Source organism: Pezoporus wallicus, unplaced genomic scaffold, assembly GCF_028554395.1.
Source record: "Pezoporus wallicus isolate ANWC-B61680 ecotype Strahan unplaced genomic scaffold, APGP_CSIRO_Pwel_v1 contig_4710, whole genome shotgun sequence".
Taxonomy (NCBI): Eukaryota; Metazoa; Chordata; class Aves; order Psittaciformes; family Psittacidae; genus Pezoporus; species Pezoporus wallicus.
Window position 1 is genome coordinate 481,583 of NW_026640647.1, and position 27,859 is coordinate 509,441.

General features: G+C 39.4%; 1 protein-coding gene across 1 annotated transcript in view; it reads right to left on the reverse strand.

The window, feature by feature from the left end:
• The window catches only part of COL5A2 (collagen type V alpha 2 chain), a 112,989-nt gene that overhangs the window by 48,207 nt on the left and 36,923 nt on the right, over positions 1 to 27,859 (reverse strand). Inside the window, exons 2-6 of the mRNA XM_057419774.1 lie at positions 5,473 to 5,697; positions 3,931 to 3,944; positions 2,532 to 2,564; positions 1,847 to 1,879; positions 1,159 to 1,212 (exon numbers count right to left, since the gene is read on the reverse strand). Coding sequence (XP_057275757.1) covers positions 1,159 to 1,212; positions 1,847 to 1,879; positions 2,532 to 2,564; positions 3,931 to 3,944; positions 5,473 to 5,697 — 359 coding nt within the window. The remainder of the gene's footprint in view (positions 1 to 1,158; positions 1,213 to 1,846; positions 1,880 to 2,531; positions 2,565 to 3,930; positions 3,945 to 5,472; positions 5,698 to 27,859) is intronic.

Here is a 27,859-nt window from a genome sequence, read left to right on the forward strand (position 1 = left end):
ACTTTCAGAGGAGCCGATGTTCCCAACCCCTTGCTATTACTTGAAAGCAACATAATAACCTATGCCAAAGGAACTCAAAAGTGTTTACAGACTTTTGATATTTTAGGTGCTTCTAGTCACCACTCTATAGAGACATACAAGGGATGCATAGCACAGAATCAGAAATTACTTAGCATCCTACTGATAATACTGTCCATTATGAGAGCACTTCAGATGTCTGTACAAACACAGTCAAGATTCCTCTGTGTACCACAAGACTTCGCAATTACTCCCAGAATTCTTCTAAGATCTTGACAGTTATTCATCAGAGAAATATGTAATGGTGATCTAGAGAGCTGCAGCTTGGCATCCATCTCAAAGAGGCTACACGCTTACTCCACTGCTTTAGAAGTGTCACTACCATCTATGGACAACAGGCACACACTGGAGAACAGCACAAAAGGCCTATGCCTAAACCTAGTATTGGTTTGTTCTCTTCTGAGGGATAGAAAAATATCCACACAAATTACAACTACATAGCTCTTTAAAAACTGCTTTTTGGATCACTGAAGCTCTTTGACCTAGCTTTCTCAACAGGAATGTGTCATCTTTGGTATTTTCAACACTCCCTTTTGGCTTTTCTGCGGCTCTCCACATGCAGACAGCAAAGTTCTCTTCTGAAGTCTTTATTTCCACTGAGCAATCTTGATCATATTATTCACCAGCATATCAACATACGTAGCCACAAAATTAACTCCTGCTAACTTTCTGAGCTTTGCTTTTACTTTGAGCCACACAGCTCACTCTGCTTCTGATGCACAGTAGTAACCAGCAGAAAGTCAGCAAGTTCTTAAAAAGGAGAACGTGACGTTCCAGTTTTGTTCTTTAATTTCCTTTTCTTTTAAATCCTGAAGAAAGCCATATTCTCAGACACTACTTTGGGAAAAAGTATGGCTTTTAGTGGAAAGACTGCTAAAACTTTGTCAATTGTCTCAGAGCAGTCAGGTTTCAATCCACCCAGGGAATGGGGAAATGTGAATATTTTTCTGTTTGTTACCTAATTCTTGGAAAATATGAGGAAAGTTCTGGTAACTCTGGAAGACATGGAGGCTGTTTAAAGCCATCTAACCTTTAAGAGGTTAGTCCAGTATTTGATTTCTGAGACACTTAGTAACTTACAGGTCTTCCCTTTGGTCCTCGTTCTCCTCGTGGTCCTTGTGAGCCTGGAGGTCCCTAAAAGAAAGATTAGAAATAGTAAGTACCATTTAAACTAGCTAACAATTAATAAAGCTCTGAAAACACGAAATGCAATGCTTATTTGAAGATTAATTTGTGGGTCTGGGCTTTTTCACATCATCATGAAGCAAACACCTAAAATCACCAAATATTCAATATATTCAATATTTATTCTCAATTGTACATTGCCTGAAAGGAGTAGAACCAGGATGCAGAGGTCTACAAAATACTTTTATCTCTCATATGCTCTGCGGGTTAATTTAGCAAAGGTTTTCTGCATGCTGGAGGCTTTTAACGTGGAGATGTACAAGTCTAAGACACCCCTCCTGCTAGTCCAAAACTGCTCTCTGAGAATGCTGCATCTCCTACTCCTGCTAGATCCCTGCCAGAGAAGTATTCACCAGCATCAACTTCACACAAAGGTCCTCAGACATGCATGTATGACAAGTACATATTCATTCACTTAAGGCGTAGGCTGACCTGAGACTAGTAAAACATCTCACAATCTCCTTGCCTCCTCAAATCCAGCATGGAAAAGTCCTCCTCCACATCATCCCCACAATACAAAACAGAAATGGCAGAAAGTGAAAAAAGCCATCATTGGAGAAACAGAAGATCGGAAAATACTCACGGCTGGTCCCGGGCGGCCTCGTATTCCTGAAACCTAAAGAACACAATATAAATCAAAGTTACCATGCAACATTATGGCTGTATTTTTCATGACTACCCTACAGAAAATTAATTATTGAAAAGTAAATACCAAGACAGAAAATTAAAGAACCAGTGAAGTTGTAAGGTTTTTTGGGGGGGGGGGGGGGGGGGGGACAAAATAAATAAAGTTCCACTGGTTATCTCTTTCTATTTTGTAGTCTTTTGATAAGCAAAATAAGCAAAATCTTGGAAGTATCATTGTTATTCTAAAAAAAGATTAAATAAATGTGTGTTACAATTATTTAGTCTCAAGTTATTGATTCTTTTGTCTGTCTTTGTGCTAGAAAGGTATAATAAAGATAGAAAGTGATAATTTATTTCACCATCTTCCTCAAGTGTCTCTACACTTCCAAAGTACTAATTTACCATTATACCTCCACAAAATTCTAACTATATATGTAAAGATTATGACAGATTTAACTCCATAAATTTTTTCCCCACAATGCAATTGACAGGGATTGCTAATGTTCCCTATGTGAAACAACACAAGTTTGTTTTTTTTTTTCTGTAAATTTTTGTTGTATTTCCTTAATTACTGCAATTTTAAAGCAGTAAAATACACTCTTCTAGGGTGTGCTGATACATGAAGAAAAAAATGAACTTACAGGTGGCACTATTCCAGGTTCCCCTTTTTGTCCCTGTAAGAAAGAGATGCAAAAATGTCAGATGGCAGAAAACAAGTACAATTAACATTACCAGTTTCATCAATACCATCCCTGTGACTGTGACAAATGCTAAGAATTCTCTAAGGAGACTCAATTAAAGTACCTGCGATAGCTAATCCATACAATTTTTTAATGACTATGGACACTGATTAAGCGAAGGCTATAAATTAACAGACTGTGTAACATACTGGATGAACGAAGAGACAAAGTAAAGAAAAGTACCATGATATGTAAGTACTGAAAACATGGTGTAGTTCTGGTTATTGGATGATTTGATTTGTATGAAATGCAGAGCCCAGAGCAGCATTGAGATTCCATTTCTTTAAGGTATTCAATTAAAATTCATATCACTAAACCTATGGACGGAAAATCCTGTATATCCATCTATAGCATAGAGACAGAACACAAAATGATAGCACATAGCTTCAGAGTGAAGGACATGGCATTTGCCAATTGACTTTGAGCTGAATGTGTTGACAACAATTACATGTTACATAAAATAACTAGGTTTATACTTATTTGTGGTAACTGTTTTAATAAGGGGGAAAAGGGGACTTTGTGACAATAAAAAATTTCCTACCTTGTTTATCAATTAATAATAAGCTGGTTACAGTCCATTCATTTCCATTACCTACCTCTGCATAGACAGCTACTCAGTTTTAGTGAGTATATATACTTGATCACCTAAAATATATTTCATTACATTTTGTAGCTGCTTACTATCTTAGAATCTCATTTATGAGAATGTATCTTTATTTCTTGTGTAGGAATAGATCTGCTCTTTAACTGCATGCTATGAGAAATGCAGCCCACAGAACCATGGCTTTGTGCAAGAATGCGTTGCCCCAGTGCTACCTACTGCACACTGGGAAGCCAAGTCTCAGCAAAATAACCCAGTTTGGCTTCTAATGACCTACTTCTAATGACCCACTGCTAGAGATGAAACAACCAAACTACTCAAACTGGAATTCCTTTGATGCAAACAGCAGGGACTTTCAGCCAGAGGATTCTCTATATTTAGGCCAAGATTTTTGCCCGCATCCCAGCATTTTTTCCATGTTGACTGCAATCACAGAATACCAGGTTGGAAGTGACCTCAAGGGTCATCTGGTCAGCCATTCTTTGAAAAAAAAAACAGTCTAGACAAGATGGCCCAGCACGCTACCCGGCTGAATCCTAAAAGTATCCAACGCTGGGGAATCCAATCTCCTTAGTCATAAAAGATGACCGAGAGGAAAGAATTAGGTGTTTTTAGCAGAGCCTGTATTTAAATTCTGTGCTCCAAGGACATTCTTTTAACAGCTGTAATACAATTAAAAAACAAAAAAGGAAATCTTACCTTTCTTCCTCTGCCTATTAAAAAGGGCAAGAAAAGAAAAGAGAAGGAGATTAATGTTTTTACTCTGACAGAACATGTTAAGAGTTGAGTGAAGGTGTTGCAGCTAGGGCCATCCCTGATTTTTGATGCACAGAACACGGTGAATTGCCTAGAGGGAACTGGGGAAGTTCCCAAAGACATGCATGCTCTCTTGGTCAGCTGTGAGGAATCAGAACAGTTTGCAGTGGTGCCTCAGTCATTTTCATGATTGCACAGAATAACAAAAAGCACTTTAGGAAAACAGAATGTCTTACAGGGAATTGTCAGAAGCTGACCTAAAAACTTTAGGAAAGCAGAATATCTTACAGGGAATTGTCAGAAGCTGACCTAACAACTGACTGCGAAGTCAAAGGAAGCTTTATTACTGAATTAATACAAGTGATGTTGATGGACCCACAACATATTACATGGTATTTTTCAAAAGGGAGAGCTAACTGAGGGACTTCTGACTTTTCTTGTTTGAAAAGCATTTGCAGTATCATGTGCCTGCAGTCAGAACCAAATATCCACACTTATATCCAAAAAAATCCTTCAGGGGAATATTTGAATAATACCTTGAATAACAATAAGGAATTCTGTAATTTATTCATTCTGCTTTTATATTTTCTGAGTGCACCTTGCTGGCATTGGCCTAATGCCTCCCAAAACACAGTGGGATGCATCGTCTATTTATTGCTTGCCACATCTTGCTCCATTGCTCAATTACATAGGTCCCTGCTACGTGCTTTTTATCACTACTTTGTTCTATATTAAGTTCATAACAGCAATTATATCTCCTGAAGAAACTGCTTTATTATATGTAGAATGTAGTTCAATACTCAATATTAAAGAGCATTAATTTCTTTTAGGAAAATTGAGGGGAAATTGCTTTAGCCAAGTCTTTCCAGGAAGAAGAGTCTCCCAGGACTGGAAAAGACATATCTTTAAGGTATATAGCAGAAAGTATGCAAAACCAGGAACTTAACAATACTTCATGCTAATTTTGATTCACATGACTTACGAAAGAATCACATGTCCATGTTTCCATTTGGGGGAAACACTTTATACTGTTTACATATTTCTGTTTACATATAACGTTGACATTTATACATCAACTGGAGGGGCCTTGAGTTGAGCATTTTAGTAAATCATGCACTTACTTTACCATGTATATTTATATAATAAATCTATCTTTATCGTAATATGTTTATTATACATGTTTCTCTTAATATATTTACCTTTCAGTTCAAGACGAACCACAAAAAGAAGACAGAATTGAACCTTCTTGAAATATCAAGATGGAATTCAGATCAACCTTTTAGTTATAAAGGCATTTGGGCTTATATCAGTTTCATAGTCCAAAGAAAACTGTTTCCAGAGCCAGCTCTAGTGCAACCCAAAATGGAAGATTTTCAGATTCAAATTTCCACCATGGAAATACTAATAGAAATTTCAGTATCATGAGGTTCCTACTTCTTTGGGCTGTCTCTCCTTTCAAAAGAGTAAACTGGAAAACAAACTTACCAATGGTCGTGTCAAAATCACGTGTTGTATGGGGACACACAGGACAGCACTCTCCTGGGGGCACCTGCGGGTTCTCACACTCCAGCACATCTTGACACTGGATTTCATCGCAAAGAATAGCTCCGTTGTCACAGACGCAAATCTGGCATGGTGAGGGCTTCCAAATATCCCTGTTCAAGTACATCTGGCCATTCTGAGTGCAAGCTATTTCTTCAACATCTTCTCCTGGGATAGGAGACAGAGAATATACAACACGTTTTTCAAATGTGAAATCAAAGGAGTTCTGGACTAGCAAAGAGCACATCTGAACATGAGAAGCAGCATCACATACATGAAGAAAACAGTCCACCAGCATGGCTGAAGCCGATACTGAGAACTTTTAAATATCAGTCATCTTAAATGCCCTTCTTATTTTACCACCATATTTCTTGATCAGAAAGCAGTAAAATAGCGTCATCACAGAATGCACAAACCCACCACAGTGTCAAATGAACACTGCCTCCTAAGTCATTCTGGTACGGATGTCATTCTAGAACAAACTCTGCGTTGAGGAACTCCTGCCATTTTCCTGCTCTTTGTAACTGCTGTGCACAGGGCATTGGAGACACCAAACTGGGGAGACTTCTACAGCACACACTACCTGCTCCCTGATGCATGCAGCTTACACAGCCAGATTTACAACCACACTGAACAGACATGGCAGAGTTTCTTGAAGAGAAAGCACCTCATTTATTAGGGTCTTGCTGTAAGGTAATACCAACACAGAGAATCAAACAGGACAATCAGTCACTGTCCATTGGCAACACCAGTCTCCATTGCAAGGGTACTTGCAGCATCTCCAACTGAATGAAGAGAGGCTCAAATCACTTATTTTGTTTAGGTTTTTATAATCCAGTTGGGCATGGGCCTGCATGATTACCCAGGCAGAGACATAAATTATGCTACGAATATATATGAATCGCATACAAAATACTACCTAAATATTTTAATTATGCATGAGAGACTATCCTATGTGGCCACTGCATTGACTGACTACATTCATATGTCCTATGTACATATTCGCACATTTGTATGAAGGTCATTCTATTTTACTGACCTTGCACATATCATTTTTAACCTAATCCACTTTTTTTTTACAAAAAGTTTCTTTTCTTTCTTAACACTATTTCTTTTCTTTCTTTTCTTTGAATTCCAATTAAGAATTAATTTCTTACTGATTTTTAGAATTCCATTCAATATAGCTTTTGCTCTCTCCTCTCCAACCAATTTGCTGTCACCAAGGCAGAAAAACTTCTCTGGGTTGAATTAATAACTTAGAAATCTTGACAATTTCCCTATTTGACTGACAGCAGCATTTAAGGGGACATAAGGGTCTGTTTCAGTACTGTTCTATCCATCCCAAATCACACATCTGCAAACCAAGAACCCCAGTGCCAAGACACAAGTCACACACAGCAAACCTATTATGCACCATCCAAAATTATTCTCCTGTCCCGTGGGATGCTGCAGAGAAGATTAATCTTACCCATCTGGGAGTTCCATCTGACCACGGAAACATTCCTATCAAAAATGTCTTTGAAACCAGACAATCCGGTTAAAAACATTATCTGAACATTCCCAAACAGCCCTAATTTCTGATACAGGAATAGGAATAGAGACAATTATATTTACCATATATGACACATTCCACTAGTCAAAAATCATGACCATTATTTTTTAGGAAAACCTGTTATTAGTGTAAAAATTAACAGCTCTAAGCACATAGACAGTTACACTGTTCTATGCATTTCTGCCCTAATTTAAACCAGATGTAATCAGAAAATCACAAAGTAATAAATATGAACTGATTTGGAATTTCAGCTTCATCCTTCAACTCAAGTCTAGTTACTCCATCAATATCAGAGCTCAGAGAAATGAAGCAGATGTCTCATTAACTGTTGCCTGCCATCACTTCTGAAGCTTTCTAACAGAAACCGAAATCTAAATTTATACCAGGTCAGCTCCTCTCTTCAATTAGTTCAACCAACTGACAAAATGACTCAAAGGGGTGCTGCAGAAGCTCAGGAGGAAATGTTTTCAGTATGAAGTAAAGACATCAACTAAGTGTGCTCTACAGTCCATTTATGACACTGTGAGAATCATTTTCCAAACTGCAGATCGTATTTTGGAAAGCACTCTTCTCGCCTCTCCCTTGTGTGCATGACATAACACACTGTCTGACATATTTAGCCTTTTCCCCCCAGATGTCTGGCATATGGTCTATGTCTTCTTTAATGTATTATCCACAGAACTTGTTGGGCTGTTTAGAAGAGCAGCAGTATGCATAAATGAAATTTCTAACTTACTGAGCCCAAAGTCAGCATTCTGTCATAACTTCAAATAAACCACATAGCAACTGCTTTGGCAAATCAGAGCTGAGCCAGATGGTGACTAGCTTCTGCCTGGGTAGCCCGCTCAACAGCTGAGAAAGAGGCAGACAAAGGCAGGAGGAAAAAAGCACATACCAACTTCTGGAAGTGCTCTAAAAGTCTGTTTTACTCTCAGATTGCAGATACATTGATAATAAGGGAAAATAAAAACACCACCACCACCAAAAAAAAAAAAAACAAACAAAACCCCTAACCCCAGAATACTGCCAGAAAACACATTTTTTATATTATATCTTTCAATTATGGTTGATGCTTTTAGTTTTCCTTTCTGCTGTAACTGCATTACACAGAGAACAATCTGAAAAGTGCAGCTATTTCAAAGCCAACTCATCCCACAAGCACAGTTTGATATTTTACTCTCAGGCCTGAATTACAGGCATGTTATCCATCACTCCCAGGCCAGGAGAGGCAGCAAACTGTTCTATTATTTCCACCCTGGTTTGGAAATCTGCAAGTCCTTTTTTTATTAGAAAGACAACTTCACAAACTCTTTATGTCACATGTTCTTTCTACTTTTGCAGTTGTAACACAAGGCACTGAATGGCTTGGGAAGCAGCTTTGGAAATACTTAACGTGGCAAAAAGATCTGCTAACCCATTAACAAGCACAGCTCTAATTGGTATTGGGCCTGACTAGACAATCTACAGGGTTGCAAATCCATTGAAGTCAGTGAAAATGAGTTTCAAAGTTGTCTGCAAATACAAAAGGCAAGGTAGAAGAAAAATGCTATGATATATTTAAGGACTCATTCACTCATGAGCTCAGACCTTTGTGAAAGAGGATTTCAATGAAAAGCACAGTAAGTATAATGCAAATATTTTTCTGCTAAATAGTGGTCTGTTGGAGTATCAGTTTTGCTTTAAAGAACTATTTGATCTAGAAGACAAACGGTAACAGCTAATACGCTAAATCATCATACTTGAGACTACGCACATCAACAGTTTGAAGGTAAAGACCTCATCATGCACTGACATACCCAGGCCCAGTTTGGTGACACCACTGAACTTGTACTAATTACTGGGGGAGAAACTCCATACAAGCCACTAGATGGCTGTCAAAGCCCATCACTCATCATGAGCAAGTGTCAAAGAAGTTTATCCACAGTCAAGGCTTACAAGGCACACCCTGCTTGGGCAAGTTAAACTAAGCTCGTTTTTCTTTCAGGTAGATTTCTCTCGAGGTTAATTCCGCTGCTTAATAAGGCAACAATAGGACAAGTGTTTTAAATGACAGCGTAGGAAATCATTCCAGTCTCACATCACCAGATACACATAATTTTCAAAGCAACACCTGTAAATTCTCTGCTGCTCAGTTTGCTGTTGAAAGTCAACCCACATTATTGTACCCTTATTGTTTTCATTAACATCTGGTTCACATCATGAATGTGTAAAAGACAAGTAAAGTCTGGACATGGAACCAGAGAGAAAAAGAAAAAAAAACAAAGGATGGAAAACACCACCAGAAAGAATCAGCAGAGGGGGACACGGCATGACAACACAACACAGTGTCTTGAGCAAAAACACTTTAAGAGAACAGGCTAAGAAGAAAAGAAAGACCACTCCACACATATAAACAGGGAGCCTTGCTGAAGGTATCCTTCTAGAGTCTTACTTTTTCTTGCAGAAATATCCCCAAAGCTGCAAACTATACTCTCCTGTTACCCATCTCTGCTTATAGACAATCTAATGTAGGAGGAGTCAACCACCATTACCTCAGCTGAGGAGATGGCAGGTGTATGATGGAAGGGAATACAGCTTTCAATGCTCTACTTGGGGAAAACAAAAAAAAACGGCCTGAGCAAAACTTGCAGATAGGTAGGTTTTCTGCAGACATTAACAACCGTGGTTCACACACGAAATGGTAAGGGACAGAAAAGGATTTCATCAGAACAACTCCATTACATTGCATTTTTACTAGTCCTACAAATGCAATGATTAAAGGAGCCTAAGCCTGACAGACCTATAACAGTAGAGAACATAGTTTTACAAAGGCAGGAAAGATGATGATTGGCATTGAACACACAGTCCGCCAGTTTTTTGCTTTTTTTCTCTGAGAGGGACTTCTCGACACATCCTGTAACCAAACCTCAATGCTTTTACACTCCTTAACACAAAAACACTGGAACAGAGGAGCTATGGTTATTTAATGAAAAAAAAAGGATAGAAACAAAATGGCTTTAAGCTAAAAAAGGGTAGATTTAGATCAGACATAAGGAAAAAATGCGTCTCTGTGCATGCAGTGAGGCACTGGCACACATTGCCCAGAGAAGCTGTAGCTGCCCCATCCCTCGCAGTGTTCAAGGCCATGGTGGATGGGGCTTGGAGTAACCTGCTCTAGTGGCAGAGGAGCTGGAACTGGATGAGCTTTAAGGTCCCTTCCAACCCAAACCATTCTATGATAATTCTATGATGATGAAAACAGATGGTTCATTTAGCTTTTCAACCTCTATTTGGCATTCTTATGCCAGTTTGTGAAAAGTGTAAGGAAATAAAAGATTACAGAGATACAGTAATTTTTAAGGTTGAAAAAAAATTCTAGAATATGAAAAGCCAAGTTATGAATTCAAGTTATGAATTACGATGTTTAATCCTGCTGACTCACAAAGCAGAGATGCAGAAGTAAATTGAAGTGAAACATGATACGTGCTAACAACCATTTTGCAGATGTACTGTTGTGTGTGTGTGCAGACTGCCAAGAGAGGGACAAGAGGAGGTTGGTGTTAATAATCTTTGACCATCAGCCTGTTGCAACAATAATGTAGGGCTTGATCCAGTTCTCATTAAATCAGTGGAAAAAACCCTCTCATTTACTCCAGTGAGAATCAGCCTGCTTTTGTTTATCTTTTGATAACATTTTTTTTTTGAGTAGTAATAAATTAAGCATTATCCAAATTACCATGCCATGCAAATTATAATGTAAACACCAATTATTTTGAAAATCAGATACTTTTCAGGAGCACTGATACATACAAAACCTATTTTGCATTTTCAGCGCAGATATAATTTATGTTAATAATGATTACTACAACACAGTTTACCTAAGTATTTTATAGTTACATAGACAAGGATGGAACTGGAATCCCTTGCTAATAAAAGGCTAAATGGATCTACAGTTCATTTAATATGAAATATTTGATTCTCAAGACAAAGTCAAATTTTCATTCAGTCATTTAAATTCTGGATACAGCATGCATCTCAGTGAACTTTAGATAACAGCTACTGTACAGCAATGCACTTAAATCCAAATAACTCAGTGTTCTCTTGGAAACACTGACCACTAACAAAGTCTGTAGCACATTGCTAGTACTAAGAGACACAGAAGATGTATATTCTCTTGGTGGCTTCAAATTCAGTGTAAGTCTCCCTGCATACCCAACAGAATAAGCAACGAATGACACACACAGATTCAAGAGTATTATGCAGAGGGTATATTCATTACAGGACTGTCTAAAAGAATTAACTAGCACAGAAGTTCATTGAAAACTGACTTTCTCAAAGTCTGTGGCTTTGTGTTGGTTTATGCCAGCTGAAGGTCTGTTTGAATGTTTCATTTTGAAATTCCCCTGCGGTTTCCTAAGGAAATCAGGCTTATGAGATCCTACTGGCTGTACTGTGACATCTGTGTCCCCAAGCCCATTTGATTCCAGTGGCTAATTTCAGCGAAGACTGACAGAGACCTTGTGACAGAACAGGTCACTAAGACAACTGTGCCCCTGCAAATTTGCTGAGCATACACAGTTAGAAAGAAAAGGGAGTTCCAAGTCCATGGGAGCCAATGAAGGCTCCCTTGCAAAACAAGTGGATATTAACAAATCCCTTTCATTAAACTTTTGGGAATGCATGCGCACAGGCACACAGTTTAAAACCAACCCCGAGTAGGAAACCAAGTTTCATCAGAACTGTCTCTTAGGAAAAGAGGTGAGCTTTTTCATTCATTCTGTTCAGTTCCTACTTAAAAAGAATCCTAGAGGGTAATTTTTAAAGCTGGCAATAAATGTTCTAAAAAGCATTCCACATATTGAAAGTTGCTGAATGGTTTTAATTCCAAATGACTTTTCAATGTGATTGAGGAGGTCACCCCACTAGACAAGGAACTGCAACCCTCTGTGCCTTGTTTTAGAAGCATGAAAGTCCCAGGGTGTTCTCCTAAATGATGTAGGTAATTTTAAAATATGTATTTTGGGAGTGGAAAATTACAGATTCAACTGTATTTCCTGCAGAGTCCACAAATAATGTTAAGTATGAATAAATATTGCTAAGTACCAAGATGCAAGTCAGCTCCCAAGAAGAGTCTTAATTAATTGTTAATATTGCTATAGCAGTTAACCTAATTCTTACTAAAGGACACATCCTTTGTGGCTGGCAAGTCACTCCTGGCTGGCTCTAAAGAGTTCACCCTCTGACACTTATCAAGCAAGAAAACCCAACCTCCAAGCTCTAAACAACAGTCCAGAGGCAGAAAGCAAGAGCAAAACAATATATCCTGACTCAGAAGAAGTAATCTCCCAGGTGAAGGGCTCCAAGTGTGATCTGGCAACTGGGTTTTATCTCTTCCAGGAAATTGAGTCAAAATAAGTAATTCTGTTTTTCGCTCAGCGTTGTGACTCCAGATCTGGCTGGACAAGGAAAACTGAAAAGGAAAAACTAATGCAAGACACCTCTGAATGAATTTTAAATTAACAGTTTATTGGCAGTTTACTACTACTGCTCCACTATTTCCTTAAGTGGGTGGAAACAATACTATCCTATATATGGTTTGCTAGTCTGTATTTTCCCAACTCATAGGTTCATGTATTTATATCTCCGTCAGCGCAAACAGGAGTTTTGCTTGCCTTTTATGGATAAAGTTAATTTCCAATACAGAATAATCAAGAACAATTACAAGACTCAACACATGCTGGATATTGCCACAAAGGCAGGATATTGTGGGATCCTTTCCAGTAAAAAGGATTTCTCTTGCTGGTCTCACAGTGCTATTCAATATTTATCACTGTACTATTCAATTCCACAAAAGCACTTGATGATGTTGCATCTGCATATGTACCACACTGGTCCTGAGCTACTGAGCAAGACTCAACCCTTCTAAACGTCCTGTTTTACACTACAGACAGGACAGGGAACTATGCAGCAGCAACAGTTTGCTGAGAGATGGGTCAGGCAGGTCCTTTTCTGTTGGTTAATCCACAGTCTTACATCTGAATACTTTAAAAGCAGTACTAGAGTTATCCCATGAATAAGGCTAGATGTAGACATGTTATTATTTTGTTTTTCTCTCCACTCTGGTTCACAGGTAGGATGGCTGGACACATCACTCTGTTCCTGAAGGAGGATAGGGTGAAGGAGGGAGTTTGAAGAGCCTGATCTGCCAGCAGTGCTTATATAAATGCTCTCAGATGACAGCAATTAAGTCTCAAGCATAGAGCAGGAAAGAGAATTACTTCCAAATGTCTGCTGCACATAGATTGTTATGGGGAGGCATTCAGGGCATGCCTGAGAAAACACTGCTGCAGATCTCAGCAGTTGGAGCAAATCAGTCAAAAGCTGAAGGCAGTAGTGGGGTGCCTGGTCTCTGCTGAAGCCCACATGGCCAGACACATTGCTTGGACTTTGTCATACAAGGGAGTTACAGTGAAGTCAGTTCAACTACAGCTGCCTGTACCACAGTCTTCGTCCTGACTGAGTGCAGAAAAAGCCTAAAAAGAGTGCTTATCATAGCCAATCATTACATTTCATTATTTCAAAAGAGGCTTGAGACAACAGATATCATTTGTTTTTCTAAGCAAACTGTTGGAGCACATTCTTGACTCTGGGATGACATTTTTAAGCTGAATCACTTTCGTTTGCATGAGGAAAGGCTGGTCCCACAGAAACAGCAGATTCTTTTGGCGGGAAGCTTACAAAAAGAACATGCAGCAAGAGACTGTCAGTGGAGGCAGAACAGGGCCAGGGCTCAGCACTGCTGAACGCTCACAAGTTTCGCAACAAAGGCACGGTCTATACAATTAAAGCAGAATTAAAACTGCAATTAGCACATTTCCTAAAATGTAACAGGCTTCACTCTGGAAGCAAACATGCCCCAGCAGTGGGAATTTTGCCCAACCTGATGCTATTGCTAATTAAAACAAATTTTATCAGGACACAAGGAACTGTGCCTGAGTATTTAAACCGAAGTCTAAACCAGCAAGATTACACTGAAAATGTGGTATTCTTCTACTGCCTACTTTGGCTCACTCTTCTGGAATCTATGAATGTTTGGCTTTTGGTCTTTCAAAATCCAGCCTTGGACTGCTGTGCATCAGTAAAAAAAACAATGCATTTTGGCTGTGAAGAACATTCTTTCAGCTGCCTCCTGTGCCAGTATCAGCGAGACATGGTTTCCACTCACAGAACATTTGGATTCCTGTAGTAAATCTATCAGCGATTCACAAGAAGACATCTTGGTTGTCCAGCCAGAAACTGACTGCCCAAGAAACTAGCTATGCAGGGTAAGACTACACCATGTCAGCTAGGTTCTGAAATCACCGTTTCCTGATGGTCCCAAAACTGACCTTTGGGTGGTTTAGAGGTGGACTTTGCAGTACTACGTTAACAGTTGGACTTGATCTTAAAGGTCTGGTCCAACCTAAACAATTCTATGATTCTATGATTATCTAATCCCAGCTGGACTTTGAACTCCCAGTCATTAGTCTTTGAATTCGATAGCCCCACCAGGTTTTCATTCACTTTGCTGTACAAGCAGTCCCATACTGAATATTGAATGTTTCCCCAATTTGTATATGGATGCTACAGGGGACGGCATCAAAAGCTTTTCTAAACTAAACAGTAACCACTGCTCTTTCATTGTGCACCAAACCAATTACCTCATTATAGAAGGTAATCAGATTTAACCAGTTCAATGGCAAAAAGGAAAATCCATTAAATAGGCAGCCCCTAACTGCAGTCTGATCTTCTCTGCACCCATCTATACAAACTCTTAACAAGTGCTACTGTTTTAGTTTCACCTATGCTATAATACTCAAAGTCTAACTGATAAAATAACCATGCAAAAGAACCAGTTTACCTTCCTTGTTTTGTAGCATTTAGCACCTTTGAAGTTACACAAAATGCGTATGGATGTCTTGCCTTATTACATCTAGAAGAAACATGCTGCTGCCCAAACATCCTCATTCTTTGAAGCTATACACATCAAAGTTCAATAGAAACATATCATTACACCCTGCCTTTTCCACAAAGCTTTTCTACATTGTGATTTGTAAAGTGGACTTGTGTAATCCCCTAAATGTATCCTTGCTGCTAATATCACCCTCTTTTTCACCTAAAAATAAAGATTTGTAATTAGTAAGAAAATTCAGTTCCATAATTAAAAACCCTTGCATTCCAACAGGCTCAGCATTTCAAACTGAAGCAAAAACTACCCCGTGTTTGGGTGGAGTAGGAAGGTATTGCTGGAAAGCTATACTCATAATATGCTGTTTGTACAGCAAAGCTATTAATTTGCTGAAACTCTGGGCTTCAGAGAAATCAAAGAATAGCAAGCAAGAAAGTCTGCAAAAATTCAGGGACAAACCCTCTCTTTTCTGCTACCATTACCTTTACCGCACTTCAGACAGCTCAGTCAGCAAGTTCGGTTTTCAAGATGACATGGAACAAACTTCGGCAGCTCTGAGGGCTGCTTTCTACACAGCATGAAGGGATGAAGGTTATAAATAAGCAGCCTAGTTTTAAGTGCAATCTAAAGTCAATCACACACATGTGCATGAGGAAGAGACAGTGATTTAGGAGTGTCTCATGCCCAAGAGAGAATTTAATTTCTACTCAAGTTAAAACTATTTATTTTTTACAGATAAAGGAGCAGTTTCCTTCTTTCAGTGCATAAAAGTAACAATGTCAGTAAATAACTGAATCGAGCTCAGTTCATTTAAATCAACAGGTTGGGGGTGAGAAAATCTTTGAGGCTGAATGTGAAAGTAAGGCAATTAGCACTGGTTGGGAATTTTTCTACTTTTTTTTTTTTAATATTGTTGGAAAGCAGTGAATTACTGAAATATTAAGGAAGGTACCTTTATTAGATTCATCCACTTGAAAGCCTTTCATTTCATTTTCAGGAAGTTTGGAATGACTTATTTCAGTCAAGAAAACATCAAGGTTTGTTAAAGAGAAATTTATACCAAAAAAAAACCTTGTAAAAAACACCCCAATCAAGCCGAGGAAAAATGTTTTCATTGACCTGACCTGATTTTACCTTTTCCGTCATTCCTGAGTAATGAAACATCTTCCAGGTTGCCTCAATTCATCTGATATTTATAAGCAGCACCCCTCCTACCAGAGGATGTTGGTTGTATATTGCAACTGCCAACATGTCTTAAAGTAGACTCACATTTGCACACTGATATACTTTAATGCCTACTAGGAGAAGAATAGAGCTAGGGCAGGGGAAGAATATCCTTACTCCATTTTGAGAGTATTACATAACTTCATTAAATTTAAGAAGGAAGTTTAAAAAAAAACCCATTTCTTGTTTTGCCTTTATGCAATGGTAGAAAATAGTAGCATTAACCTCGTTCATGTTAGTAAGGCATTAATGCTAATAAGGCATCATAAGAAAACTCCAATGTTTAAGAAGAATTAGAGGTGTCTTTGCCTACCTGGAGACTCTCTGTTACTGCATTATGCATTTGAATACAGTTACATATTTCTATTTCCATTTAATTTTTAACTGCGCTTTGGTACTGTCCCAATTCTTGGTCCGTATATATGAAAAATCAGCATAAAAATGCCTCACACTGAATGTTAAAAAAAAAACAAAAACAGAAAGGTCATCAAAGGAAAAATCCTATCCACCCTGTCATTTGGATGTGTAATGTTGATAGAGGTTTTTTAAAAAGATACATACCAGCCATTACTTTGCTCTCCTGCAGGATTAGGATTTCTGGGACAGAGGAAATTAAAGGCTTTCCTGCAGGTTCTCTTGCTCTTATTCATTGGTTATCATTCCATACTTCAGGGATAAAGCATTATGAACTTCTGTCAGGCAAACAGACCATACTAAAAAGTCTTTGAATGAATTAAAATTCAAGTAGGGATGCGCAGTTTAAAACAATCCAGCTGTTATCACCTCCAGCTACTGCTTGCTTTGAACTTGATCTACTTTTTATTTCCCTTAGTTTCCCTTTCAAAACTACTTTATCATTTTCCAGACCTTTTTTAATTTTATCCTCCTTTTATCCTACTATTGTTTCTTTGATATGAGCCTTTAAAACCCCAAGAAGGCAGCATCCAACTTACAAGAACTTGGATGTTCCAAAGCAAAGTTGTACAAATACTGACATCTTTTTGCACCAGTTCACTCTCACAGCAGAATTAGGAGCTCCAATCAGGTGCATGTAAATGCATAAAATACACTTATTATTTTGGCTGTTTATTTTCCCTTTTGTAAAAGAATGAAAGTCTGTGTGGGGTTGAGAGAAGCATCCCTGCTTAAGGGATGCAGTGTAGATACTAGATTCAAGATAACTTTTCAGGAACAACTCAGAGTATGTGGGCACTCTAGCACATGACTATGCCCCATTGCTAGTATAAACAGTCTTTTCATTGCACTCAGAAATCTGTATAAACAACATAGGGAATCCTGACTTACAACTTGGCTTGTATGTGACCAAACTCCATTTGGTCTTTGAAGTGGAAGTTACCAGCTGGAAGCTGGAATCCTCCACATCATCTTCAGCTCAGTTTAACAATGAAAATATGTCTTAGTCTACCTATCTCCAAAATTACATTATAGTAATACATACCCAGCTGAAAACAAAACAAAAGAAGGACTGCCCTTTTTCTACAGTTACTTAGTCTTCCATGCTATTAAATGATAAGCTTTTGGGGACAGTCATCAATCAAAGACACCAGTTAATGGCAATGGGCTTTAATCTCATGCAAAGCATTACTGTGTTACATTTAGAGTCACTGAAATGTCATGATGCATAGCATGACTTCAGCTCCTTATAGACACCTTTCAGTGTAGCTTTTTTCTCTCTAATGCAGTAGATCAGTATTACGTGACTGTCTGTGGTACAGGAGATGTATCACCAATCACATCTTTCACACAGTATTTCAGAGTGCAATGCAAGCAACAAATTAAGAACAGCCGAATTACTTCTTTCAACTTTACAGTTTAGGACTTTTCATAAATGACCTAAAGATCCTCTTCAGGACCCTGTGGGTAGAGAATTATCACAGGGTTTGCATTTAAACAATAGTCTGTGATTGAAGAAGCTTGACGTATAAATATGACATAAGTCCATTCAGCAGCTCTCTGATATTTTTCAAGTGACTCCCTGGAGAAGCTCAGATAATATTTTGCTTGCTTCAGATAAACTCCAACTTACCACAAGCTCACCTGAGCCTTTCAAGGTCTTACTATTTTTTTCCTCAAAGAGCACCTTCATTTCCTATATTTTTATGTTCCTAATTGCATTTTCTGAACCTCAATACCCTTCCACTTCATCTTCTTCCTCCAACCACCAAAAGCCCCCTCTGTTTCTTTCCCTAAGAGAACAAACCATATTTTTAACTTTATTTCACTGCCCTATGTATCTTTCAGTGTCACATCAAGAAGATACCTTAACATTACAAATTCCTGTTCAAGAACTGCTCAGTAAAATCTTTTAAGTATAAGAATATTATAATCTCTAATAGCACTGACAAAGGTACTCACATTTCTTACACTTGAAGAGAAAGGATGGAAATACGGTGTTGCATCCTCAGCTGATTCAGAGAGCCACAGCTTTGAAAAATCAGTAACCATCAGTCAATTGGATCTTCTCCGCTTTACATCCGCTAAAGATTTTGACTTTCCATCCATCAATTAGCAACTGTTTTTTTTACATAAGTATCTATCGCTCTGTTCCAAGAAAGTTCCCAGAGGATTAGAAGTAGCTGTCATCTATCCACAAAGTGCTCTAGAGGTCTGTGACAATTTCTAGAGCAGTGTCCTATTTTATTCACTTTAGTGAAGAAATGTAGTATTTCCAGTGTCCTGTCTCACTAACACATTCTCCACCTGTGATAATGTAGCCTCCTGCAGCTACTCCCAACAACCTTTTGTGCAAATAAGGCCAAATATGTCAAATCATTAATCAAATTAATTAAAGTGCTTTTAAATATATTTTCTAAAATAAAATGCACTACAAGAAATAAGGAGTGAATATTTCAGTCATTAAAGATGCACACCAATGGTTATTTAAGACTGACAGGGCATCCTCAGGGTTGAGTGTCCAACTGGGTGTACAAAGTATGGGACACACGATTGATCTGCACATACACAGGGGCGAGATATGAACAAGCAAGGTTGCATCATGTATGCAGCAAGACCAAGCTCTTTATGTCATGCCAGGCAGGACTGTCATGTATGTGTGCTGTACCCAGACTTTCTAACACTTAGTGAATGACTAGTACTCAAAAGCAGCTTCCTAACCGTCTTCAAGCATAACATGAACTGCTAACACACCAATGCGTATCTCCTTGGTAGAGTGCTTTGCTGCCTAGCTCTTTTCAAAACATCATGTGAGAGTTCAGACTTTTTAATGGTGCAACATATACTAGATGCATGTAATAATAATAATATTTTCTACTCCTAGACCACCCACAAGACTTTTTGCATACCTTCAGCAGGCCTTTATCCCTGAGTTGGCAAAAGCATGTGAATGAATTCTTCTCTACTTTTATTCAGGGTTTAAAGAAAAATCCTTCAAGGCTTACAGTCTCCTAAGATCTACCTGTTGTCATTAATCTGACTATTACACGTGGCAAAGACAACAGACAACTGCATTAAACAAGTGAAAGAGGAAAGCAGACAGATTTTCACAGATTAAACACACAGAAACTTACCCTGTTTGCTCAAACTTTGTGCGAACAGGTACAGTTGCACTTAATCTAATAGATCAATATCACCACTGACAGATTCCCACTGTTTATAATCACTCTTCAGCACAGTCATCTGCAGTACCATTTTTTAAACAAGAGCGGCAGCATGATGCATGTCTGAGTGTGATCCTCTGTGCTGTAACACTGAGGAACTACCAAAATTGATGAACTGGGGGGGAATATAAAAAGGAATACAGCTTTTTGCCTCTGGCAACAAGATATGCATGAATTGATGTGTTAATGGCATGGTATTAAAGGGAAAACTATGCTACATAAACTGTTCTTACCATGTCCATAACTGCAGTCTTGTATGTTACAGGCATTGAAGAGAAGAGACTATTTTTGTAGTGGTAAAAGTTTGACAAGCAAAGATAAAAACCACTTTACTGGAAACAGATAGTTTACACTGCTATGCTATAGATAAAGTTGCATCAGCATTTCCATAAAAGACCTCCCTGTTTATAGCAGTTTTCAAACTGGCAGGCACCATTCCTACCTCAACTAACAAAATATAATCCCAGAAATAACCTGGAAAAACTGAAGAAGAAGTTATTCCTGAGCCAGCCCTGGAAAAGTGAGAAGGGATGTGTTTGTGGGGGCAGACTGACAGCAAAAAGAGATCGTATCACAGCAGTTCACTGATCTCTACCTGAAAGCAGTCTCTATGCAAGGCCGTATCTTAGTCTGCTTCTGTGGATGTTCATGGCGCAACTGCAGTGATTTCACTGATGCGGAATTGTAACACACGTCATCTCTATAATACATGCATAAATAGGCATATATAATACATATATTTTATGAATAGCTGTAAACCAAGGATAATACCTGTTAGAAACTGAAAATAACGCAGATAAAATAGCTATTTGTGACAGATGGAAAAGGTTATGTCCTAAAGGTTTTAGAGTCTTTGTCTACTGGATGATCTGACACAGATTTCATTACAGTTGAAACAAACGCCAAATCAACAAACAACATTCAGATACATCTCAGAAAACACTAGTTCAGCTTTGTCCTTCCTAAAGCATATAACTGTTTTGATCTAGAACTGATGATTATCTAGGATAGTAGTGTATGTATGCTAACTGTATCTATTGAAAATGAATTTTTTTTTTTTTTAAGACCTATGTAAAAAGTAAATATAACCACGCTTCTTTTGCTACTCAGTTCTGGATCCAACACAGAATTTAACACTACAGTTCAGATTCCTCTAATTTAACAATCACAAAAAAATTTTTCTAACTTCATTAAATTTGGGTCAGGTTCTCCTTTGTACACTTACACAATTCACTTTACATTGACTATTACTTTGTTCTTGTGCTAGAAACTTAGGGGTATTCGAATTTCTTCCTATATTTGGACCACAAATCCTTTCTTTCTTCACAAGGAATTTCCTCACTGTTGGACAGGGGATTTTCAGACAGGGTTTATTTTTGGTTGATGGGGTGTTTGGAGGTTTTTTACTGTTGTGGAAGGCACTGAAAATGAATTAAACACTGTCAATGTGACAGACTAAATTTGTATCAGATGCTGTGAGCTACTGTAGTTACTCATATATAAAACATGTGAATGTACAAAGTGCAACAAAGATTACACTGACCTAAAGCTTGGTAATAGCAATTTTATACCTATAAAAACATGAAAATAAAAATATTTAATTAGATAAGATGTAAATTATATAGAAATACACACATATAATCACAGAAACCCCGTATCAATTAGGTGATACAGTGAATGAATACTCAAACTGAGCATTGAGCTCAGTAGCATTTTGGCACAGGTTTGGCATCTTGTACAGTTCTGTAAGTATGAACACAATAAATTTATATAAATTGATATAAATTTGTGCTCACTTTGGGGCACAGGGTGAATCTTCCCTGCTGATACACTGCAGGACAAAGGTGGAGATGTTTATGCCCAAGATGAGATGCACCCCACTAAGCACAGGTGATAAACTGCTGTATTATATTAAAAACCATGCTTATTTGATTTTAATACAACACTCATCAATTTAGATATCCAGTAATTTGAAACTACTATGGAGTATGTTTAGCAGGTTTTCTCATTTAAATTTCTTCTACCAGGAGCAAATACATGAGGTGAAAATGTGCCTTTCTTCAACATCAGGAGTAAGCCTGACTTAGTGCTAAAAATACATTATGCCAAAATAGAGACTAATCCTTGGGCACTACAACTACTTTAAAAAAAAAAAAAAATATTTCATATTTATGTCATATTTCATAAGTAAGTGATTCTATAGACCTGTATCAACAAGGTTTGGAGATGCAAAATATCTTTTCAACATATTAGAAGAACAGTGTAAGTTATATGGTTTCAAGGCTGATTCACATAGCACAGTTGCACGTGTTTGACTACACCATTTCAACAAACAGTTATAAATAAATGGCGTTCAGAAGCAAGCCTCACTTTGAAGCATTCCTTGGATATAAACAGCCTTGTTGTTTCAGGGCTCCTTACACTTTTGATATTAAGCAAAGCAACACAGTTTACATGCAATGCAGGTTATAATTCAAATATAACAACTCAGAAAAGCACACAGTTCAGAGGTTGCTCTACTCTTTATAGAATCTTGCCTGAAGACTTGTTTGCCCCACCAGAAGCTATCTTCCATGCAATTAGAACTTGAAGAAACAAGTTACAAAAATGACAGAAGGCAGGAGCAGTGGAAGATCACTGGAGGTAGATCTCTTTTGTGAGACCTGCATGTTCATGCGTCATTACACTTGGCTTTGCAGCAGTTCCAAGACACTTACACAGGCAAAGAACGTTATTTGTAATAGAGCTGATTTGTGTACAAGAAAGGAAAAGAGAAACCAAAATACCAAAACCCACTAAAAAAAAACCACCAACAGTCTGACCACCATTACAGATACAATCATTTTCCCAGACCCAGCTAAGTCTGGGAAGGACATTCACTGAAGGACATTCACTAAATCTCGCTCAAATTAATTGGAATCCTGACTCTGTAGGAGTCACTGCAACCTGCTGCAAAAGTGTCAGCAGCACATCCCTGGACAATACTATGTAATTACTTTCGAAGGCTGGCTAAAATGTGGTTAACACAAAACCACCCTAGGGCAAGATTTTTAGTACATGTGAATAATGATAAAATGCAACAATTTTCAAACTCTAAGTAACTCTAAGAAATCACTGTTGAACTTTAATTCTTTTACTGAGGCACAAAAGAGTAATAAAGATTATGTCATGTTAGGAATGGAACCGTGGATAAGAGAGATGATAGTTTCACTATACATCTCTCTAAATGCTAAGCAAATGATGAGGTTCCTAGACTTCAACAGCAAACCAGTCCTAAGGAATAAATTCTCATCTCCTGGTGAGTCAACAGAGAACAGCAGAGAAAGGCATTTCAAGGACTGTAAAGGTCCTTCCTGCTCAGTGAGATGGGGTTTCTCCACAGACATCTTCAGACAGACCAGCACTGTGCTCACAGGGTAAGTTCCTGAGCCTGGGGGCAGCTCAAGCACAGATCTTACCACAACGCCAAAATGGGGCAAAGCCAGCAGGATGCTGAGCCCTGCACTAGCACAAGCTACTGGGAGCTGCTGAGGCCAGCAGTCACTCTGGGAACTGCCTGAATGCCTGCACCAACAGAGCAGTTTGAAAAGACAGCTCACTAAGCTTTATAATTAACCAGTCTTTAATGACTGAACTAAACTGATTACCTTCCCCCCCCCCCCCCCCCCCCAGACACTTATTGCCACTTTGGTACATAAAAGCTTTCTTATATGTTTCAAGAATAGTTACCTTTACTAGACTATCTGTCACCATATGCTTTGCAGGGTGCTTTCATCTCAAAAGTGTGAGTTAATGAAACTCTGAGACACAGAAGTACACAGAAATCTATTTTAAAAAAATGCAGAAACCAAAATATTGTCCTGTGGCTACTAACATCCAGGAGGGATTTCAGTTCTTACAAAGCAGTCCCAAAGAAACTAGACAACAATGGGAGATATAACTAATGACTTTTCCAATACAAAACAAAGCCATGTACTTTCCTCTAAATTGCTCTATTGTTTCCAGTGCTGAAATAACAAATAAGTCCATTTTCAGCTCAAACCCTAACATTTGGATTAATTATCCTTCAATGATTCTCTCCTCCTTCATAAAGATACGTTCTAAAAGCTTTAAAACTAAAACGGAATCCTCTTAGCAAAGTATTTCTGAGAAGTAAGTTTTAAAATATCATAATTGTGTTTGCTTAAGGTAAGATTAACTCAATTCACAGCATGATTGGACTTCTGTTCAATTATTGCAGATAGTTTTGACTCCCAAATCCCTCTTGTTCAAAAGTCACTGTAGAGCTAATGTTGTTTTCCTTCAGTGAATGACTAGTCAACCTCTGATCAATACCTCCAATAAGCACTTTCACATGAATTTCCATCCTCACAGAAAGCTTTCCAATCTCAAGAGACAAAAGAACTTCTGTGCCACGTTGTATATCTATTTTTATATTATAGCAGCTCCCTTTTTTCTAGGCTGTAAGTGGTAGTTTCCTGCCAGATCCACCCACTCATACTGCAGCTTCTCACTTCAAAACACCCAGAGAAGGAATTATGGTTTAACAAAGATCAAAGCTCTACCTAGAAAAAACACTGACCTAGGTTTTGCAACCTAAGTTGTAGCTTACGATCCATTTTCTGCTTCTACATCAGCTGTTCATATCAGCATACATGAAAGTACACCTCTGGACCATTACTGATGTTCAGTCTTGGATTTTCTTTTATAACAAAAAAACAGAATTCCTCCTAAGGGCATATTGCCAGAAGCTGATATTAAGAAACTAAACTATTGACACCATTTTTAGTCACTGTTTCCCTTGCTCTGCCTATAGGTTTAGACTGTGCCAGTTACCTCGTCACTAAGTGTAACAAATACATCTAGCAAAACCCTCACACTGTTACCACAATATTTAGAGTAAAGTTTAAGACATTGACTATAGCAAAAGACACTTCTCCCTCCCTCCCTGCTGCATGAAGGAGCTTGAAATATCACTTTGAAAAATACTTACCCTCAGACATAAATGACTTTTACATTAGAGCAATCCTTCCTCAGAAGTAGCCGGTAGCTTAGGGTTGAGAAGGAAGCAACATTTATCAGCTTTTTTGTGCAGTAAACAGATGGGGAATGCTTAAAATTTACACACATTCCTCAAATTTCCTGTCTACAGCACATAGCATATTTTTTAATGATTTAAGTTTATTTGCAATCTTCATGTCTGTGGAAAGCATAATGGATGCATACTGAGGTGTCCTGGGTTCAGCAGTAGCAGTCATGTTTTTCCTTTGTGTTAACTGGTGCAGTGCTGTGTTTTGACTTCTAGCTTGAGAACAGTGTTGGTGAAGCCGATGTTTTCGGTTGTTGCTAAGTGATGTTTACCCTGACCAAGGACTCTGTGAGGCTCATGCTCTGCCAGGGAGGAGGGGAAGCTGTGAGGAAGCAGAGACGGGGCGCCTGACCCGGGCTCGCCGGGGAGGTATTCCATACCACAGCACGTCATGCCCGGGGTGGGGGGTAACTGGGAGTTACCCGGAAGGACAGGGGCTTCCGGGTGGAACTCGCTTTCTTGGCCGGTGGTATCGTATTCTCTTCCCTTGTTATTTTCCCTTATCATTGTTGTAGTTGATAGTAGCGGTGGTGATTTGTTGCTGGACTGTTCTTGTCTCAACCCGTAGGAGTTGCACTCTCTCGATCCTCCTCCCCGTTCCTCCGGGAGCGGGGAAGGGGAGAGCCCCGGTGCGGGGGGAGGGGAGACGGACATGGACCTCGATTGTTGTCAGCTCGGCACCACTCACTGGGAGTGAGTGAACAAGTTACCTGACTGGGTTTAAACCACGACAGTTCTTTTTGGCGCCCAACGTGGGGCTCGAGGGGTTGAGATAAGAACAGATCTGACTGGATTGATAGTCACTCGTCACAATGCTGATTTATTTGCTCTCAAGGCGTCCTATTGTTCAAGAGAGGAGATACAGAAGGTATACGCCACGGGGTACCCTATGGTTTTACCTGCTGGATCACGGAGAAGACATGACAAAGTGGGATGGAAAACCTACTTCAGCTTTGGAGGAACGGGTGAGTGAACTGAAGAGGGGAGCAAGGGCCAAGACTGATCGTCCCATGAGAGCTACGGCTTCAGTCTCTGGTGAGCAGTTTCCCAGATGGAGTGGAAGAGCTGATTTTACTCCAGCTCCTGTGATAACGAAGAATAATCCCTTTCAACATGACTTAAGTGTCCAATGCTGTGACAACCATTAGAGGGGCCCTGCCTCCAGCCAGGTGGAGGTAGGGGACAATCGGATTTACTGGACTGTGTGGATCAGATGGCCTGGCACATCAGTCCCACAGAAGTATAAGGCTCTAGTAGATACCGGTGCACAGTGTACCCTGATGCCATCAAGCTGTCAAGGGGTGGAACCCATCTATATTTCTGGAGTAACAGGAGGATCCCAAGAGTTGACTGTGCTGGAGGCTGAAATCAGCCTGACTGGGAGGGAATGGCAAAAGCACCCTATTGTGACTGGTCCAGAGGCTCCATGCATCCTCAGCATAGACTACCTCAAAAGAGGGTACTTCAAAGACCCAAAAGGGTACCGGTGGGCTTTTGGTATTGCTGCTTTGGAGACTGAGGAAATTGAGCAGCTGTCCACCTTGCCTGGTCTCTCAGAAGATCCCTCTGCTGTGGGGTTGCTGAAAGTTGAAGAACAACAAGTGCCAATTGCGACCACAACAGTGCACCGGCAATATCGCACCAACCGAGACTCCCTGATTCCCATCCATCAGCTGATCCGTAGACTGGAGAGTCAGGGGGTGATCAGCAGGACCCGCTCACCCTTCAATAGCCCCATATGGCCAGTGCGAAAGTCTAATGGAGAATGGAGACTAACAGTAGACTATCGTGGCCTGAATGAAGTCACACCACCATTGAGTGCTGCCGTACCGGACATGCTAGAACTTCAGTATGAACTAGAGTCAAAGGCAGCCAAGTGGTATGCCACGACTGATATTGCCAATGCATTTTTCTCAATTCCTTTGGCAGCAGAGTGCAGGCCACAGTTTGCTTTTACTTGGAGGGGCGTCCAGTTCACTTGGAACCGACTGCCCCAGGGGTGGAAACACAGCCCTACCATTTGCCACGGACTGATCCAGACTGCACTGGAACAGGGGCAAGCTCCAGAACACCTGCAATACATTGATGACATTATTGTGTGGGGCGATACAGCGGAAGAAGTCTTTGAGAAAGGAAAATAATCCAAATCCTGCTGAAAGCCAGTTTTGCCATAAAACACAGTAAGGTCAAGGGACCTGCACAGGAGATTCAATTTTTGGGAATAAAATGGCAAGATGGACGTAGACAGATCCCCACAGATGTGATCAACAAGATAACAGCAATGTCTCCACCAACTAATAAGAAAGAAACGCAGGCTTTCTTGGGTGCAGTGGGGTTCTGGAGAATGCACATCCCAAATTACAGTTTGATTGTAAGCCCTCTCTATCATGTGACCCGGAAGAAAAATGATTTTAAATGGGGCCCTGAGCAGCAACAAGCCTTTGAGCAAATTAAACGCGAGATAGTTCATGCAGTAGCCCTTGGACCAGTCCGGACCGGACCAGATGTAAAAAATGTACTGTGCACTGCAGCTGGGGAGAACGGTCCTACCTGGAGCCTCTGGCAGAAAGCTCCAGGGGAGGCTCGAGGTCGACCCCTCGGCTTTTGGAGTCGGGGATATAAAGGATCTGAGGCCAGCTATACCCCAACTGAGAAAGAGATACTGGCAGCCTATGAAGGGGTTCGAGCTGCTTCGGAAGTGATTGGCACTGAAGCACAGCTCCTCCCGGCACCCCGGCTGCCCGTGCTGGGCTGGATGTTCAAAGGCAGGGTCTCCTCTACACATCATGCAACTGATGCTACATGGAGTAAATGGGCTGCACTAATTACACAATGAACTCGAATAGGAAATCCCAGTCGTCCAGGCATTCTAGAAGTCATCATGGACTGGCCAGAGGGCA